The following is a 20,278-nucleotide window of genomic DNA, read 5'->3' as shown; positions in this document are numbered from 1 at the left end:
TGACTCACCCCTCACCGTAAGGATGACCTCCATTGAGAAATACAAAAATCACAGACCTTTCCCTGCACTCTATGCCCCTCAAAAAGCACCAAGAGACCAAGAAATTGGCAATCACTACCATGTTCAAAAACACACACTAAGTAATATAGTCATTAACAAATAACACATAGACGTGGAAGACTAGCAGGTAAGAACTTAAACAAAACATGAGAAAACAGCGACTACAATAAAGAAAAGCACATATGGCTCAGTCAGTGAGGGAAGAACTGGTCGGCATGTGTAGATGTCATTTAAGCAGGTGTGTAGGTCTTAAGCTCTCAAATGTACAAAAGACAAAATACACATATACACAATCCTAATGGGTCAAAATAACGCGTGTAAGATTCACTTGGCCCATCCACTCATTTCTTTTCTCCCTTATGGTGAAATTTGAATTACAAATGTGTTTTCTGACAGTTGTTACAAAATGAATTCCACTGCCTAATATTTGTTGTAAAAGTTAAGAGGCGCACTTAGCCATGCTCTAAATTTGAGGCTACTAAAGGCTGGTATTCAGCATTTTACAAAACAATGCACATAATAAAATAAAACAACGATGTTCCGCGATGATCACATCAAATGTTCTGTCTCAAGTTCACTATTTCCATGTAACCATGAGAAAGAAAGCATAGTTTGCAATATGCAACCTGTGCAATTATAAGCTTCTTCCACAAGTGCTAATGCAATTCCTTTTGAAACCCTTTTACCGCACCCTGCTTCAGTGTGTAGCTCAGCCTTTCTGTTTTCTTGCTTGAAAAGCCTACAGCGCTTTCCGATGCTGCTCGATGATTTCTTATTGCTGTCAATGTAATTATCTGTATACAACAAATGGAAAAAATCAAGGTTAATAATAGCTTGTGAGAGCCAGTAAGCATTTCATAAGGAAGGAGGGTATTGGAGAAACAAGTTCTATTGAGTGACTTCCGCTCAGATCGAAATAACACTTAATGCATTTTTACTTTTGGTCGACAGTTTATATGTTTCTTATGCCTCAAATCCTTTTAGATAATTTTCCATTTCAAGTTATAAGAATAACAGTTTACCAAAGTCTCGTTCAAGGTATTCGAATTTCTCATAATTTGCATTTGCAGAAATTAAGAGCATTTTTGTTAAAAAAAACTACGCAAAATTATGTGTGATTACATGAAATACCAAACCAGTACTTGTCATTATATTTTAGTCTGAAAGGCATCTTGTGTCCATTTTAGATGCAAAGATGTATTTCGTGCTAAAAAAAAAAATGGAGCAAAATACACAAGCACGACAAACAGCAGTCACTCACGTTTGCTCTTTCGCATTGTTCCTAATCACTTGTGCTAAGTTATTGCTGTGACTCGCACATAGTTATTCAATATAGCATGACAGCATCATTTTGGTAATTTGGCGTAAAAGAATCGTAGCACAAAATTACCAAAACTCGATAACACCAGCCTAACATGAATTTTGCCAGGGCAATGATGGCTGTAAGTGTACATGAAAAAGTAGCATTGTAGCACAAAATCTTCGCCAAACTAAATCCTCGTGCCAATCGATTAAGTCAATTTTTTTGTATTTTGTAGACAAGTAAAGGGGACGAGCTATCAAGTCGCGTCCAGAACACTCTAGGCAGTTATGATGAAATGAAGGATCTCCTGACAGATTGTTCCAACCAAACGCACTTGATTGGAATTCCGAAAGCCGAAGTTCTTCCGGCTGCAGCAGACACAAGAGTTGAGCAAATTCCAAAAGACTTGGGAGCACAGCGTCATCCCTCAATGTGCAGCACTCCAGCTACTTCCGCAGCAGTACTCTCTGGGCAGAGGAGCAAAAAGGCGGCAATGAGCAGTCAAAAAGCTGATATCAATTCTCCTGTGGAGAACCGACAGAAGACGAGCAAGAACAGACACATACTGCTTCCATCCCAAAGCAGTGAGGTTAACCTTGGCAGTCAACATAATATTACCAATATTCCTAAACGTTATGCAACAAGCTCAACATTCTCTTCCTCTTCGATGGCAAGGCCACTAGAATCGGACAGGTCACCACTTGCAGAGACAATTGATAGACATCAGCAGTGCTCAGAACTTATCTGCAACATGGAAGTAGGCCTTCAGGCTCAGGAAAGGCCAGTTCTGCCCACTAAAAACACTAACAGTAGGCGTTGTGTTAAGAACTTTCCTGCGTCAATTGCCTCAAAGCCGAGTCTAATCCAGCAAAAGCCAACTGCTTATGTACGACCCATGGATGGTCAGGATCAAGCTCCAGATGAGTCACCAAATTTAAAGTCTTCCACAGAGACTAACCTGAACCAAGTAATACCATCATGTAAACCTGATTCAGCTGAGACAGAGGGAAAACTGGAGAAATACAGTGTTCCTCCTGAAGAAAAGGTATGTGTTAGTGTTTTTGATATATAACTTGGCATTCATTTATACCATGTTCTACACAGTTATTAAAATGCTGTTTCAATTTTTTAAAGTTTTGCTTTATAGAGCGCAGACTTACCCCAACCAGTTTTCAGAGCACTATACAGATAGCATACATAGAGGAATCATTATCATTTGCTTTCAATTTTCGATGGGCCCTTTAGTGGACTTTACTGAGTCCATCTGACTTACGTGTAATGTGGTGAACATTGGGGCCTGGAGAGTTTAACTTCTTCTCTTTGGTTGCTTGCAACAGCAAAAATCTATGGGTGATAATGCGGACAGGAATAAGGGATAACTAGGACAATCAGATGCAGGAAATCAGATGTCCGCGTTACTCCTCATTTCTTAGTTGTCCATCAAGCTATAATTCATAATGGTGTGCTTTTTTGACCCATGTAGTTACTGTGCCGGTAGGAAAATGCAGTGGCCAGAATTACAAGTTTGATTAACAGGCCACAGTGAGGTAAATTAAAGGCTATAAGTGGGGTACAATATGGGATGCATGGTACAGGGATGTAAAATATAGGACAGCCAATTTTCAAGTATGTTGCTCCTCATTTGCAAATAAAACTAACTTAATCATTACAAGTGGGTACGAGTAAAATTGTCCAGGGATGTAAGTACAGAGTTTTCCATAGATAGTACACTGCGCTTAATTTGCTCCTGTTTGCAGGTGGGACCCAATGGCACTTATCTTTGGAGACCAGTACTTATTTTTCTCATCAAACTTTGACGAGAGCAAGAGAGTGAAAAACGCAGAAGGGGGAAAGAACGAGGAAGAAAAAGACAGAACAAACTAGACAAATGGGGAAATCAGATACCTTCAAGAGTGATAAAAAGGGGACAGGGAGTGCCTTGGGGTCTATTAAAGAGACACGTAGTGGACTCAAGTATAAGCAGCCATTCAATTGTTCCGCGGGCTTCTAAGGAATGCTTTGTGCCGCAGCACCTATTTTAGTTTTACAGCTTAAGCAATGATAGTACATAGTATAGCAAACACACCGTTGCATGTAATGAAATGAATCACCCCATGAATAAGTTATGTTATAAGAACGTTGTTGGCAGATTATGATACATAATGGGTCTTTGCAGAATAAACAACGTTTAGGTGAAACGTGCAGTTCAATCTTTATTCTGGTGCCTTGAGGTGTTTGTTGAGGAGCAGGTGTTTTTTCAACATAGTTTGTGGCCAGATAATGGGATAGGGGACTTTCTGATGTGTACTGCAAGTGCTTGTGAAATCCAAATGCATTCTTAATTAGAAACCCTGAGTTCTCTATTTAATATTTGTTGGCTGGAAGAGATGTTGTTTTAAATTATGCTTATTTGATCGAAAAACAATAAAAGGGTGAGCAGTTTTAAAAAAATAGTGACATGTATAGGTAGTCACATTTAAAACGTGCCCAACAATAGAGTGTGGTACATGCCAGGGCCAATGGAATTCTGCAAGTTTGCGGCCACAGCTTTTTCTACATAGTTATGAATTTGCTGCTTTTGCCACATAATCCATCATCTGATGCATAATCTACAGATTTTAACAGATTTAAGACTTTGTCATATTTGGGTGCTAAACTGGTGCTAATGAGGCGAAAGCTTTGCCTAGAGAGTGTTAGTATGAGTAAAAATGGCAAAGTAATTAAAACATTCACAAACTGTGCCTCATTATGCTGCATACTTTGCCTCGCATATTTTAATCAATCCAGCCACATAATTTGATCCCCCCTGCCGCATTATGCCAGTGGCCCTGGCTGTAACGGATAGTAAAACTTTTTTTTCATATGATAAGTTAGTAGATATTTGCAAATATTCTTCAGAATCATTTATTTTAACAATCTCTAACAATAAAAAATGTGTGCATGCAATTATTTTTCTCTTCGTATTGCAAAACTTGTTTTTCCTTCCACAGATTTGTCTTTGCATATGACATTTTGAGTTTTCAAATTAGAGGTTATGTGATACAGGTTTAGACCATAGAGTGTGTTGAAGTTAAAAACGTGCATATTGGTATTCTATGAAGTTGAATAGCTCATTAAAATGTTTCAGTCCCTTTTGAGAAGCAGTAATTTGCTTGGTACAATATGAATCTAAAAGTCATTAGAATCGCTTTAATGTGGAAAACGCAGCAAAGAATGAATAATTTAATGAAAGCAAGATGGATTTCATGCATGTACAAATGTATATGAATTTCGAATTTAAGAAGAATAACCCTTCTCCAATGCATATGTCTTTCTACACTCCCTGGCCCATCGGAAAAGTCACATCAACATTGCTGCCGGCTAGTAATAGAGCCGGCGGCAATTTTGATGAGCAGCGGGTGCCGTGGCACCCATCGTGCACTTCACTGCCCGAAATTCAGGCAGTGAAATGCGCGATAGGGCTATGCCTGGGGGCCCCTGCACTGCCCATGCAAAGTGCATGAGCAGTGCAGTGGCCCCCAGGGGCACCCGAAGTCCCCCTTACCGCCAGCCTTCCCATGGCGGTGTATACCACCGTGGCCAGGCTGCCGGTCGGGGACTCATAATCCCTGGGGATTATGACCGCCTGGCGGTATAGTGGAGGGGCCGCCAGTTTACCGCCGGCCACCTGGGTCGTAATAAGGCCCTGTATCTATAAATAGATTTGAGGCAATAATAAGATTATTATTTTGTCAATAGACCCAGTCAAAGCATTCAGCCTCATCACATCCCTTGACAGTCAAATGACATGAGCCCACCACATTGCATGAGACAGTCTTAAAAGTACTGTTAAAGGTCTCATGTCCTCCAGTTTAGAGATCTACCCGATAGCTGCCTCTATGATGAAAATTAGCTATCAACAGTGTAGGTCACAAATTGCAACGTGCCTTATGAACATTGATTAGGCAGATCAGTTTGCGACCCACTGCGAATCGCTAACAGTGTTAAACACGCTGTAATACAACGCAGTTTGCGATTTCCTAATAGCAAATCGCAAAAAAATTGCTATTAGGAAATTGCAAAGCGCTTTTTTGATTCATCTGGCCTTAAGTGCCACCCGCCATAGAATAATTTTCTTGTTTACTTCAAATGCTTCTCCAACTGCCATCTCTGTGACTCTAATATTGAGCCCAATGACCTATGATGCTACTATGGTCAACGTCCACCAACCACATTTTTGACAACTCAGTCAATGCTGTTGCGTCTATCTGGTTTTAGTGACTGACGTAATCTCTCAATTGCGCCTTAGCACAGAAACTGCTGCACTCCTCGCATGACAGGGTCTGATGATCCTTTGGATCCAGTGAAACTATTTTTGACTTTTTCCTATCTATCCCTATTTGTATTAAGTTGCCTCTGCTTATGCACCCGCATTCACTGTTTATTCTTCACTGCTTTAACAAGCATTAGCCATTTAAGTTTACGGTACAGAAAGGCACAATGTTATATAATAATTAACGAATTTAGGATATTTGGTTCTAATACTGTACCTACAGCGCTAGAGGTAGACAAATGCTTCAAATTAATAATGTACTTGTTTGTTGCTGTTTTCAATATTACATTTGTCATCTGTTGCTGCATTTGCTCCGACAGTGCAGAAGTGCAGATACACAGTCAAAGCAAAATCATACACATATTTTTTAATTCTGTAAACGCACTAGAAATGTGTATTCATGATATGTTTTTTGAGATATGAACAAAAATGGGGCATTGGTCTAGTGGGAATCAGATAAAGCCATTTTTAACATATTCCTTGATCGCATCCTTCAGTTTAAATTTATACCAAAACTCAGCAGTAGCATTTAATATAAGCGTCCGGTCCTCTTTCTCTCAAGACAGAAACAGCCATCTAGCAAAGGGATCGCTGGCGCCAGCTCAGCTAATGCCATTTATTATACATTCTGGAATCATTAATCTAAATTGACACCCCTAAGCAGAAAAATAACTTAATTTATGAGTGCGAGTTCATTTCAATTGTGTTATTATGCAGTTTTCACTTCGAGTTAAAATTAAAAAGTGACGCTGATTTCTGAAGAAGAATATATACCGCGGAGAAGAATAAATTAGCCCACATTTACATTTACGGTATATTTAGCCACAAGTTTGGGAAGCAGCGAACTAGCCAAAGGGTTGAGGGCTACAGATTAGTTCTTGTTGTGTAGTAAATACACGCCCCCCAGGGGGAGAGCGGGATTTCTGCCTACCTGGTAGATATTCCTGGGTAGAAAGAGATTACGAAAACAGCCCGTCTGACCGAGTCTGTGTAGGGAAATAACTTGACTGCACTATTTTATTACATGACATTAAAAAAACATTTCATGCCAGTGGCGGAAGAGAATGCTAAGCAGGAATATCGCCACTGGCATAGGGTGGTCATGCGTGCTTCCTCTGCCTCCAGGGAATGGGCTTCCACCTTCTCATCCTCCTGGGACTCCTCCCGCACATCAGTGACCCACGGTTACACCACATGCATTATCTAACTTAAGTCTATGTAAAAGAGGTCAACCATATTCGTGGTACAATCATCCTGACCCCAGTATTTAGTGCAAAAGGCCATTTATTAGGACAGGATTCAAATAAACATTATAACATGTCACCACACAACATATTAAATCGTTAACATAACAACTGTGTTTTCTCCTTTGCCCCCGTCCCCAATCTCTCACCATAATGTCTCACACATTCTTTCTGGCTTTCACCCCTGTCACTCTCTCCCATCACGTCGTCCTCCTCGCTTCCTTTCCGAAACATCCTCCAACCATTACTTCATTCACCTGTTCCTGCCAACCTATCCCCAGATATTCCTTCACCTGAAAACCTTATTCCTCATCCCAAGGGGTGGATCCGCCTGCATATGACTCTCAACCCCCCCATGTGCCAAACCCTTGCACCTGCAAACCCGCCCTAAACTGGCATCACCCCCAATTCTCCCCCTAACTGCAAGGCAGGTGGGTTACTGAATGCTCCTTTCCCATACCACTGAATTCTGGGAGAGGATGTAATTTCCTCTCCCGGCTCCCTAAATAACCCCACCGACATGACCCCCTACTCCCCAGCTCAACCAATCCTGTCCCCTCTCTCTCCGTCCCACGAAACATCCCTGGGGGAAGACTAGTCGCGACTAACTTTCCACCTGGACCCTCCCTTAGGCCCGGTAATGGCAGTCAACCACGTTTTGACCAGGGAAGGTGTTTGTAGTATGATTGCTGACAACATAATATGGATTCCATATTTGTTGCTGATGATCATAGAGTGCATGGCGTGCGTTGAATGGGCCTGTTTCAATACGACTGCGGTCCTTGCTACTGTTCAATAACAGCGGCTTCTGTTGACAGAAAAACACACTTCTTCTTTTTACTTTAAACCACAAGCGTACTGTACTAGCCTGTGATAGACGTGCTAATCTCTGATTGTTACAGACAGCATGCGTACATAATACGGAACTAGGTAGGGGTGTGGCCTGAGGCCGATGGAGCAGCACGCTTAGAGTGGAGCTCCCGGGGGCCTCTGTCTATTCGACATTATCCTGAATCCCTGCACGACAAAAACAAGAACCAGGGCATTGCCACATGAGGAGAACTCAGAGATCATAAAAAACAGGTGATCCGAAGATCCGGAGAGACCTAAAAAGCCGATGAGAGCGCTACGTGAAGAAAGCCCGCGATTCAAGATGGCGACCGCATCGCGAAGTAGGAGGTCTCAGGCGATAGAACCGAGACCCGGGAGCGCTGACGAGAGCTCCTACAGCGTAGCAGCGGCCCGACCGCGGAGAGCCCCACTGTGCCGGGGAGAGCGGGCAAAGTGCGGAGATCACCCTCTGGCCGGCGGCCCCGGAGAGACCAGTGGATGGGGTGAGTGGTGACCGGAGACAACGTGTGGATTTTGCCTGATCGAGAGTGGGCAGCGTGGGCAGCCCTGCGACTGCTGCGTGGAGACTTGGGGGCCTATCACCTTACTTTGCCATCGAACAGGCCCACAGAGTGCCAGCGCGCCCCCCGCCCCCCGGGGCGGAAGACCGCGGCCAATAATCACCAAGCTGCTTCACTTTAAGGACAGAGATCACATCCTTACCCAGGCAAGGCTGAAGGGGGAGCTTAAAATAGGTGACCAACACATAATGATTTTCCCGGACTTCACCAAAGACACACAGAAACAATGGGCGTCCTTTAATGACGCAAAGAGAAAACTCCGAGAGCGGTGACTCCAATACGCCATGCTATTCCCAGCTAAATTAAGAGTAGCCACTAATAACAAAGTTATTTTCTTCAAGACAACATGGCAGGCGAGGGAATAGCTGGAAACCATGGACCTTGCCACAGACGAGTCCAAGGTAAATGCAAATCGATTGCGCACAAGGGCGCACAGAAGGGCTGGGAAACTGTCAACGTCTGCGGTGCCGCCGCGCAAACAGGCTCTACAGGAAATGCAAGACACAGTGAACATTGCGGCGTCCCTGAATGGCAGAGGCTAGGGATCGCTGCATCCATCCGAGATTCTCTCGGACCATGAATCTACATCTGGAAGTGCATCCCTTTCCTCTCATGACACCTCAGATATCCTACCAAAAGTGACTCCAGGGACCTCAGATGAAATTGCATGATGGGCACCAGCCTGTGAATGTTAGCATCGACTTTCTCCAGACAGGCAGGCTGAATACACCTACACAGTTGCTTCGGACAACAGCTGGTATACCTTAAGCAGTTGCAATTGATCAGACAGCAACCAAGTGGAACCTGCAAAGCATACTAGGATGGCAGTACCTGCACTGCCTTAACACTACATTCCCCACCATAGATGTGCACTCGAACTGTCTACACTAAAGCTGGGAAATAGAAGTTAAACAGGTGCTACTGGATGGCAGGGGCTCACCGGAGGGCCTGCTCCTGGTCTTTCACACCTCACCCCAAGTACATTGTTAACAAAGTTACTGACTGTTTGGACGGGGATAGTTTTGATGCCGGTCCTGTGGAGAGGGAGTTGGGAAATCAGGGACTTTGTTTGAATTACTTTTGTTCAGACGAATATAGATGTATCGGCTCCACATCATTCACTAACACATAAGCACACTCCCTTATTGGTTTGTAGACCTTGGCCACGGGGTAGAACAGATAGTTATACATTGCTTCACAATACATTATGTACTATAAATTCCTAACCTGGAATGTCAGGGGATTGAATAGCATGAACAAGAGATATAAAGTTTTCAGCCAACTTAAAAGAAGAGGGGTACAGATTGCTGTCCTTCAGGAAACACATCTCACAAATCAGGAGGTTAAGGCTATAGCCAAAAGATGGCGCAGTCAAGTCCACGCCACAGCCTACTCAGCAAATGCTAGAGGGGTCCTTATTTGGATTCGACCGGGAGTCCCGTTCCAAAAACTGAAAGAAATCATAGATAAGGAGGGCCGCTTTGTCCTGGTGTCTGGGAGGTTAGAAGGTAGAGACATCACACTGGGGGGAATTTATGCGCCGAATCAAGAGCAAGGCGCTTTCCTGTCATCGCTGTCACACACGCTGGGGTCACATCTCACACAAACAACTATCATAGGCGACGATTTTAATTGCATTGCTGACACAGTACTTGATTGATCCCACCCCCCACTACAACATTCCCCTGCTCACAGGCCGGCCAGGACTTTCATTAACTGGCAACGACACTGGCGCTTCACCGACTGTTGGAGACACCTCCACCCTATGGAACAAGACTATTCCTTTTACTCTCACTTACATGATCTACATGTCCGACTAGATGTCTTTTTACCATCCCCCGAAGTCAAACGCATGGCACTGGCAGCCGAGTACTTATGTCGCACAGTGTCAGACCATAATCCATTATTACTAATGCTAGACTGGAGAAAGGACTGCCCTCGCATAGCGGATTGGCGACTCAGGGGGTAGTCACTTGAAGATTACGCCTTCTGACAATCTATTAAAAACACAATCCAAGACTACTTTGCGCACAACCAGGGAACCACATCATCCCGTGTGCTGGAATGGGAGGCCTTTAAAATGGTTATCAGGGGCCAGTATTTGGCGAAGGTGGCGGGAGTCCGGAAGACTCTGGAGACAGAGATTGATAAACATGAGGAGGAACTTAGAGAGTTGGAATGAAGGAGGCCTGAAGCCCTGGATGTGTCCACCCTGCTCGCATAGAACCAGGGAAAAAGTTGCAATGGCGATTGAAAAGTTGCGATGTTTTGACTATAAAAAATATATAACGAGACGACATGTGGAGGGGGATAGGGCTGGAGCATTATTGGCCTAGCTCTTTGCCCTGCCACGGCAGCACTCCCTGGTGATGGACATAGAAGACCAGTCGGGGAAGCGGCTTTACCGACAGGGGGACATCAATGACACATTTACAACCTACTACTCTTTACTATATGCCCCCCGAAAGAGGCTATACCCCCTGCCCACTTGCAGATCTTGGATGACCTTTGCTTCCCGGTACTGGGCGAAGCATCTCAGCAAGCTCTGGGGGAATCAATTTCCTCCACAGATATATCCACAGCAGTGGGTGCGAGGGCCAGAGGGAAGGTACCCGGCTTGGACGGACTCCCCTCAGAGTTTTATAGCACGTACATAGACATTCTGGCTCCTCAACTGAGTACACTCTACTCAGAGGCGCTACGGCACAGAATGCTGCCCCCATCCACTAATGAATCAATAGTGATACCACTCTTAAAACCAGACCACCCCGCAACAGATGTGTGCTCCTACCGTCCTTTGGCCATGCTCAATATGGACTATAAGATACTCAGTCGAATTCTGGCCACAAGACTCCTACTTCATATGCCTGCGCTGATTCATTCAGACCAGACAGGGTTTATTCCTCATTGTACCACCACCATTAATATCAGACATCTGATCTTGATTTTACAGTCCAGGTCCCCGACTCTACAGAGGGCAGCTATCATAGCTGTAGACATTGAAAAGGCCTTTGACAGTCTTTGATGGGATTTCCTGGAGCACGTAATGGTGCGGATGGGTATCGGACAGGGCTTTGCTAAATGGACAAAACTACTATACACAAAACCCACTGCTCGAGTCCGCACAGGTCAGATAATATCGTAGCCATATGGAATCAGCTGGGGCACCAGATAAGACTATCCTCTATCGCCACTGCTATTTGCCATAGCATTGGACCCATTGACACAGGCGGCGAGGACAGGTTCCTATTATAAGGGGTTACACATCGGGTAAAGCATTCACCAAATTGCATTATATGCAGATGACATGATACTCTTCGTAGGTGATGCAGAAAATGAGCTGCCGGGACCAATGGCCCTTCTCGAGAAGTTCGGAGAAATGTCTGGACTGCGGATCAACTAGCAAAAGTCTCATATTTTCCCCCTAAAGGAGGGGACACCTAAGGTGGGAAATACCAGAGGGCTTGAATGGACCCCGTCCACTTTCCGATACCTTGGGGTACACATATATGATAAATCTGAGGTTCTCCTGGAGGGTAATGTAGGCCAGGTGGTCCGAAATTTATGGACAGATGTGCTGTGCTGGAAGTCGCTTCCACTATCAGTGGCAGGGAGAATAGCACTTACAAAAATGGTAGCCCTACCGCGTCTGATGTACTATTTTTCGACTCTGTCATTGCTTGTCCCTCCCCTACTATTTTGAGACATCAATTCCATCCTGACTAGCTTCATCTGGTAGCGGGTAGACACAGGATAGCACTACATAAGCTTCAAAGACCTGCGGCGGAAGGGGGGATGGCGACACTGGATATTGAAACCTACTATATGGCGTGCCAGCTACAATGGTTAGCAAGGGCAATGGACGCCGCACTGTCAGAGTCAGTCACGGACTGTTACACAGAGCACTCAATTAAAGACCTTGCAGGGATCCTAATGAATCCCAGGGGACAACACACATTGGACTCGCTGGAACTACAAGTACTGCGCAGCTGCTGGGTGCGCAGCCTACAGCGGGCAAAAATCAACTCCCCATATACTCCACACATACCGCTATGTGGACCGGCCACACTCCCGGGGGGACAGACTGTGACTGGCATCACAACATTAGCTACATACAACATAACTGTCCTGGGGGATCTGTTCAGTGATGGAGAATTGCTATCCTTTAACACACTAATGGAAAAATTTGATGTTTCCCCAGGTCTATTTCTACTGCACAGATCAATAGTGGCACTTATACAACGACAATGGAAAAAAGGGAGGTTTTTGCCTGAATGTAAAATGGCCAGACCAAAATATGCAAAATGTGCTAAGTCCGCTAGCAGCACTGACTTATGCAGTGTCTCTTCATTTAAACAGAGTGCAAAATTACCTTAACAAATGATCAGTGTGTTTTCCGATCAGTCTGCATTGGTAAAACATAATATTAGGGCTTAGGTGAACCCTGTGATTTATTGAATACATTAGTAAAAGTCATACAATATCAGTCCCAAAAAAAACCACATAAATAATTAGGATAGCTCAAATCCTATTTTGCACCACAGCTCAAAACCACATGGTTGTTTTTAATGATTAGTGGTTGCAAACGTGCTTCATAATGTTTCAACACCAGTGATATTGTGCGTTGGGAATGTGGCTCCGATTATATATTGTCAACGTTCAGTCATGCACTTAGAGATATACAGGGTGTTTTCTTCTATGAAAGCAGAATATCTAAGCCATGGAAGCGGCTACCTCATGCCATACCTGGTTCTGCTATTGAACGGGAACCAGATATCCTCAATGTTGTGACTAGGAATGGTCTAGACAAACTAGGGAGTGACACTGTCAAACTGAGGGGCACCAGAGAGATCATGGATGCATACAAGCATACACACACCCACACACATGCATTCATAAATACATAAATAGACATGCATACACAAAGACACACTTATACGAGCACTCACTGTGTAGAACCCACTGATGCACTTGAGAAAACCAACCTCATCACTCTCCAACACCCTTCAGCACTTGCGAAAAACAACTTTCTCTGTCTCCATTGAATTCCTGTGCTGGAACTGCACCTGGTTGACAGTCACACTTCCCCTATTCTCTGGCTCACACTAGACATAGTTTGAATGACAGCCTGAGGCTTGCAAAACCTGCATACTGATTGACCATGTTGTAGGCCCTGCTCTGCCAATCACACGCAGAGTGGCTGTAAGAGGAAGCGAGGTAGGCGGCATTCAGTGACCAGGCTCCATGCTCACCCAGTGTGGGCATGGTGCACTGGCCTTGCTGCTAAATGCCTCACTCTCTTTCACAGGTGACAATAACATTGTCCTCCGTCTGTTGCATATATATGTTTTCTAATCCTAAATCATAACACTTGGCCTGCATGGCATATGCCAGGGAAAGGCAAACCCTGTAACACTAGTGGGCATTTAGGCCAGGAATGCGCAGATACCACAATGGAAACCATGGGGAGGCTGCCAACTTCACCAGACAACCAGTTCCTCCACTGATCTCAATTCATCTTAAAAGATATTCACAACTCATATCCATCACTGCTTCGGATTCAACAACATTTTATCCTATGGTCACAAACAACCACTGTTAGTTAACAATAATCTTAAAAAAAAAATTGCAGGAAGGCTTAGAGTTGAGTTATACTGAGATACAGGAAAGTAAAAAACAGCTCTAAGAGCAGCTGGAAGCTGATAATAATAGCTAAGTACAATACCATGCATGTGGGAAAAAGTAAAACAGAGAGCCAGTAAAATATAAATATGTAGATTTGGAAAGCATCCAAAAAGGAATGACATCTGGGGAAAACTACATGATAAGACATTGAAACACGACTGGGACAAATGGGATCGCTGCTTGAATGCACAGAAAAATATGAAACCTGCAAATTGTGTGTTGTGTTACTGCTTTACAATTGTTTGGTGGCGCTACTTCTGATGAACTACACCAAGTCTGTGACGCTTAGGCTAAAGATGGACACAGATTTGAAATTGTTGCAGTCAATAGTGCAGAAAAAATGTAGTCTAATCCACTTGGATTCCTGACTTGTTTTAACTAATTTCTGATCTTTTATACTTCTGGTTCAATGTTTAGCCTTCTGCGCCTTCAAATTATCTAAATTGCCTCTTCCCTCCCACTATATTTTTCTGATGATCCTTTATTTCAGTTTTGTGTTCTTACCCTCTTTTATTTTGGCACAATGTTTGTGCTCCGCACCGACTATCCTTCACTTGTGCCATTTCTTTCTATTACCTCTCTTGACATGTTACCTTTTCCACACTTAATGGTCCTTTAATCAACTATTCCCAAGAACGTTAGCCATCCACATCCACCTCAAAACCACCAGCTTGTGTTCCTCCAACCAACTACCAACCTACAAATCTCTAAACAAAAACATTCGTCTCATGAATCTGTCATCTTCTACTTCATGCCCCTTTCCATACTTCCTATTCGTTTTCTCGACTGCCACTGTCCTTTACTGTAAACCAAGTATTCAAGTCATAACACTGAAATCCTTCCCTTTTTTTCAAGCTTAACCTTTGACTTTTGTAGAGAGGAAAAACTTGCTCCACATTCGAACATTTTGTTTTCCCTTTTCCTTTCAGCACATTTCTTCTTTCTCACCATTCTCTGTTAATCTTTGTGGAAAAGCTCTTTATTTTATAGCTGTTTATGACAGAAGGGTCTTCTTTTCTAGCCTCTCCATCTTTACCGCCCTCATTCTTGCCTGTTCCTTGTGATCGTTATCTTGTCTAGCTATGCACACCTTCAATCACACATCACTATTTTTTTTCAGTCTGTATGTTTTTTCAGGATAATTTCTCAAATCATCCAAACATACCTATAACTTGTACATCCTAAACTATTCCTTATTCGGTCTATACCCTACCAAAGTATGCCTCAGTTCTCTTGTCCATGTCTCGCTAGACCGCTGGAACACATCCCTCGATTATTAAGTGCCCCTCCTTCCCTACAGCCCTTCCTTCTGTGGTTTTGCAGTATGGAGTATCTTAGCGTGATAAGCAGTTGTAGTCTCCATGCTTAATTATCTCACATCTCGCTGATGCTTCCATTACTGCTGTTAAATGACCTTCTATTTCTCAGGCTCTAGACTTGCTCGTATTACGCTAGTCAGTTCAATTCTTTGTTTTGGCCCAGACTTATTACATCCTTATTCTTCTTCCCAATGAAGCCATTAATGATTTCTCCATATCCGCCAATGCACTGTGGACTCTGATTGTACCACTGAATTTGTGGTACAAGGATATCGAGGACAGAATATCACAAAATATCGGTAAGGTAACTGCATATGGGAAATTATAGACTCCATAGCTACATACCTTGAAGATATCTGCTGTGCATAGGTACTTAGGTGAAGAAAATATAGACTTATAAATCTTTCATTTTTTTATACTTTGTCCTCGATATTGTGTCCCATCGATATTCAGAGGGTAATATTCAGGGTACACATTGTGCACTCTTACTTCTTCCATACAGGCTATCCTTCAACTTCCATTAAGTTTATTAACAAATATTTGTCTGCTTGTCATACTTCCTACAGCTATTTCTAACTAAATTTCTAATGGCAATTCGTTCATGACATCCTCCTTCATAGTCTCAAACCTTTTCAGATGGAGAACATTTGCCTAATGGAATCCTTCAGTATGACGGCCGACATTTATTATTGTTTGTGTAGCCACTCTCGCAAGGCAGCACTACACAGCTGACGTGGAAAGGCTGCTCAACTTTTGCGTGCAAAAGCTATTTTTCTCCAAATGTTGATGAGAATGTAGTGTCAAAGTTGCTTACTGCTGCATAATGACAAACTCCCTAATATCAATTAGGAGGAGTATGGAACAGTGCCAATATCAACATGATTTAAAAGCTACTAAAATATCATAACTATGCTTTCCTTTAAGTGCTAAAGACACATCAAACCAGTTGTAAACAAGGGGCAAGGAGATTGTGTGACATTCAAACACATAACATGTAATTTATGCAGAATTAAAGATTTTTTGGTACCTACGTGTCCTAGTCCTAGTGTTGACATCTGTAGGTGAGGATGTCCTTTGAGAACAAATCTCAGACAAGGAAGTTCAAGCTCGTCTTTGCTCCATGCTGCAATCTTTACCATTTGTTAAACATCTCTTTTATTGATCAATTGCAACATCAGGGTGCAAATCCTTATAAATATGGCCATTAGCAGTTTTGTATCACTGCACATGCAGCACTGCAGATGTTCGCTCAGCTGTGTGACGTTTGGAAAATCTGGGCATACAAATCTATTTTATGGTTTTTGAATATTCTGTATATTTCCACTAATGCAGTAGGTCTAAGTGGTGGCCCAATCTAAGACAACATAATAGAACCATTAGTTTGAATATGTTCTGGAATTGGTTCTATTATCTAAACTCATTGCACTCCTTCAAAGATGTTGGCTTTGCAAATGTGAAAACCTGTATGACCTATGCATACAATCAGATGGATTACTTTGCTATCACACATCAGACAAATAAACTAATGCAAATATTTCTCTGCCCCCAGGTCAGAATGAGCCTCACAATCTAACATCGAGTGGAGGAGTGTTATCTTTCCCCTAACTTAGAGACCAATTCCAGTTTTGAAGTCAGGTGTGCTCCTCACAATGTGCTCAGTAGCCAAGCCTTCTAATGTGCTTGTAAATGTTGATGGACAAGGAAGGTAGTTAAAAACGATACCCTTTGAGCTCACTGAATATCAGCTTTTTATAAAACCAAGCATTGGAGTGGATTATTTGATAACAGCTCTGCTTCTGGACAAAAGGATCTATCCAAAAAAACAAAAAAGGCCTGTGAGAGCATGTGCAGGAAATATAGTTTGTGTTTTTGTCCCATTTCCCATGCATGCAGCATCGTACCGGACCTATCCAACCTCAGTGCCTCTTTGCCTCGTTGTGCAATCTTCACAACAACACCATAATGTGTTGATATGAATAGAGCTGACCTCAATTAGAGTCAATGTCAATGCTTAGGTACTTATGTCACCATTACCACTAAACCAACAGATTATCATAAGTGAGAAAGTAGTCATCATTAGTAAACAGATAATTGAAGATGACTTTGACATCTTCCGTTCAGCTGTCATGTCCACCACACGTTGAGCCAGGATGTTAAGCCATAAGCAAGGCACAGTTTAGCTTCTCTTCATATCACATGACCTTGAGTTAACGATACACAACACCTTCAGCCATAGTGTCAATAGCTCGTTAATATAATTGACTTACTGCCATGCAGTAACAGACATATAAATTAGACAAGAACAAGTTAGGAGGTTTCTCACAAAAATTAATTAAACTCTCAATTTTTAACTAGCAGAAAGGTAAATGTTTTGTGTAGGCAAATAGTATCAGACGAAATAATGCAGTGAAACCACAGGTTCAACTAGTGGCACAGCACCCAATGAATCAGTGGCTGAGCTCCACACTGTGGCCAGGGCACTATGTACGTGGACATTGGAAGTATGCACATTTTTAGGAGTTTATGGGATTACATTATCTGTGCCATCTTAAAATGATTCAGATCCACATACTAAAAGAAATATATGTAAGTTCATGATGTCCCCCTAAACAGCAAGCTTATTTTCCCACCTTTACATACACTATCTAAAAACAGCCTTTTTATTGGCATACAGCAATGTAAGTTAGATGCCTCTGGATTAAAAGTCCACTGTTTGGCCCAAGGCTATCCCAAGAAGAACCGAAAGATATGAGGGAAAATGGTGGGGGTATTACGGACTGGAGACTGCATCTGTAGGTGATCCAAGGCGCAAAGTAGGTTGAATGAGGGTAATTACCAGCAATGTATAACTGTTGTGTTTTTAGTACCCAGATTGGGCACCTCTGTCTTAGATTTGTTTTATTGCTCGTGCCTTATTTTATTTCCATACATGTTTTTATTCATGATTTTAGTGAGGCTGTGTTCTAGTAATTGCTTTTACATATTTATTTTATCAATGGCTTCTTTCTAAGAAGGCATGGTTCGCACTGTGTATTTATTCAGCCTTTCTACCCCTTATAATCTGTACTTCTTGTCCAAAGCTGTTATATGCAGTACATGATATGCTTGTGTTGCCAATCCAAGAGCCAGCTTCTGTCTCTGAGACGCAGCATTACATCAGCACTGTTGTCCAAATGAGGCAATAGTTATTATATAAACTACACATTAGCCTAAGGGTTGGATTGGGCATTCCGGTCATGATCATCCTGGGACGCGTACTATATGACCGACAGCTTTGCTGGTGCTGACTTCTCAGTTAACCGAGAAGACTGCCATCCACACAACAGACAGACCCCTTCTATTTGATTCAGACATGGGACCTGGGCTAATACCTTGGGTCGGGCCAGGCAGAGGGTCACAACCATTATGTCTCAGATATAAACATAGGGTTAGGTAGGAATATCAAGAAGATCTAGAACCACACAACATGTTGTGGTTGTTCACCTCTTCACTTTGACTGTAATGTTGATTGCCTTGCTATGTTTCATCTGCCTAATTATCTCAGCTCATGCTTTTTGTACCAGAATGCAACTGCTTCAATAAATGCAGCGAAATCCATATTGCATCTTGTGCTTCACCTTAGCATGCATGCATAACTGAACAAAAGGTGTATGATTTGTTTCATCGACTTCCCTGATGAGTCAGAGTGTCATGATAAGGTTGCTGTAATCACTTTTCACTCCAACAGGTTTGGAGGTTTGGGTGAGTCACTCTGAGCTAGCCAGGATTTAGGCAGACAGCAACCAAGTGATGTGGGCTTTACCCTGTCTCCCACGCTCAGTGGTGCTGCCAGCCTAAAAAAGCAGTCCTATTACCAAAGTAGGAACCATATAAGATAATAGAGTTTCTGCGGAGTCTTGTGATGGCACACATATTTTGTACCTATTATAAAACTAATAGAGTTCTGCTATAAGGAAAGTTCCACTGTTTGGATATCTCACAGTAGCAGGAGAAAAGTCAGTGTCAGTTTAAACTGAGTGGTTATTTGTCTTTGGATATATCGATTCATTTTAGTTGTGATTTGGTTGTTATGGTTTTGTTGTTAGGAGTGCCTTACATAACTATGATCAAAATACAATGGGTTCTACTTGTAAACAAATTATATGTCAATTGGTAATACTATGTACATACATTTAGTACTCCTATCTGTCTGCACTTTTGAGCACACAACAATTTACAGGGAGAATGCCCTATTAACAAATGCTTAAAATGTGCTGGTGTGTTTTGATGTGGAGAAGTATTAAATATAAATCAGTCAATTTCCTTGTGACAATCAGCATCTAATAGAAGGATCAAACATTCACAAATGATGATGGCAGAACAAAGATTCATGTTATCAATACAATGAAATCAGAATTAGTCCTTTTAGACCAATTTTCTATACCAATACCTTTTCCTTAATATACAAGGGGCAGCACCCACAGAGTGTGACTCTATGGGGATTTTATTGGACTAAGGTCCTCTCCCTGAGTCCCATACCTCTCCTCACTTTAGTTAGCTTCTTCTTGAGGATTATGAGTCAGGCATAAGCCTTGCACAGGTCTGACATTTTTCCACATATAAAATGTCCCAAGTAAAACCTGGAAAACAATGTGGCATTACCATTAGGATACTATCCCCTGCCCATCTCCTAGAAGCCATAATTATGCAGTAACACTACACTTAAGAAATACTAAGACCCATGTTATCAATAATTTCCTAAGCAGTTTTCCAACATCATTTTATGGGTCCCCCAGAATGACCCCAGATAAATTGATTTCAAAATGAAATTAGCATTTAATTTGCTCAAAAAGCTTTTGCACAAATTATACTTAAATAGAATTCTCTTAAAGGTCTTGTGATAAAACCATAGAAATTCAGCAGTTATAGTTACAATTCTTTCAAGTAACTATAACTCGCACCCT

The 20,278-nt window shown here is 42.4% G+C and overlaps 1 protein-coding gene across 1 annotated transcript in view; it reads left to right on the top strand.

The window, feature by feature from the left end:
* Positions 1–20,278, top strand: part of AFF3 (ALF transcription elongation factor 3) — a 2,012,018-nt gene that overhangs the window by 531,344 nt on the left and 1,460,396 nt on the right. The window contains exon 3 of the mRNA XM_069204392.1: positions 1,599–2,408. Within this exon, the coding sequence (XP_069060493.1) occupies positions 1,599–2,408 (810 nt within the window). The remainder of the gene's footprint in view (positions 1–1,598; positions 2,409–20,278) is intronic.

Source organism: Pleurodeles waltl, chromosome 8, assembly GCF_031143425.1.
Source record: "Pleurodeles waltl isolate 20211129_DDA chromosome 8, aPleWal1.hap1.20221129, whole genome shotgun sequence".
NCBI lineage: Eukaryota > Metazoa > Chordata > Amphibia > Caudata > Salamandridae > Pleurodeles > Pleurodeles waltl.
Note: the sequence above shows the minus strand (reverse complement) of the source record. Positions and strands in the feature narration are given on the sequence as shown.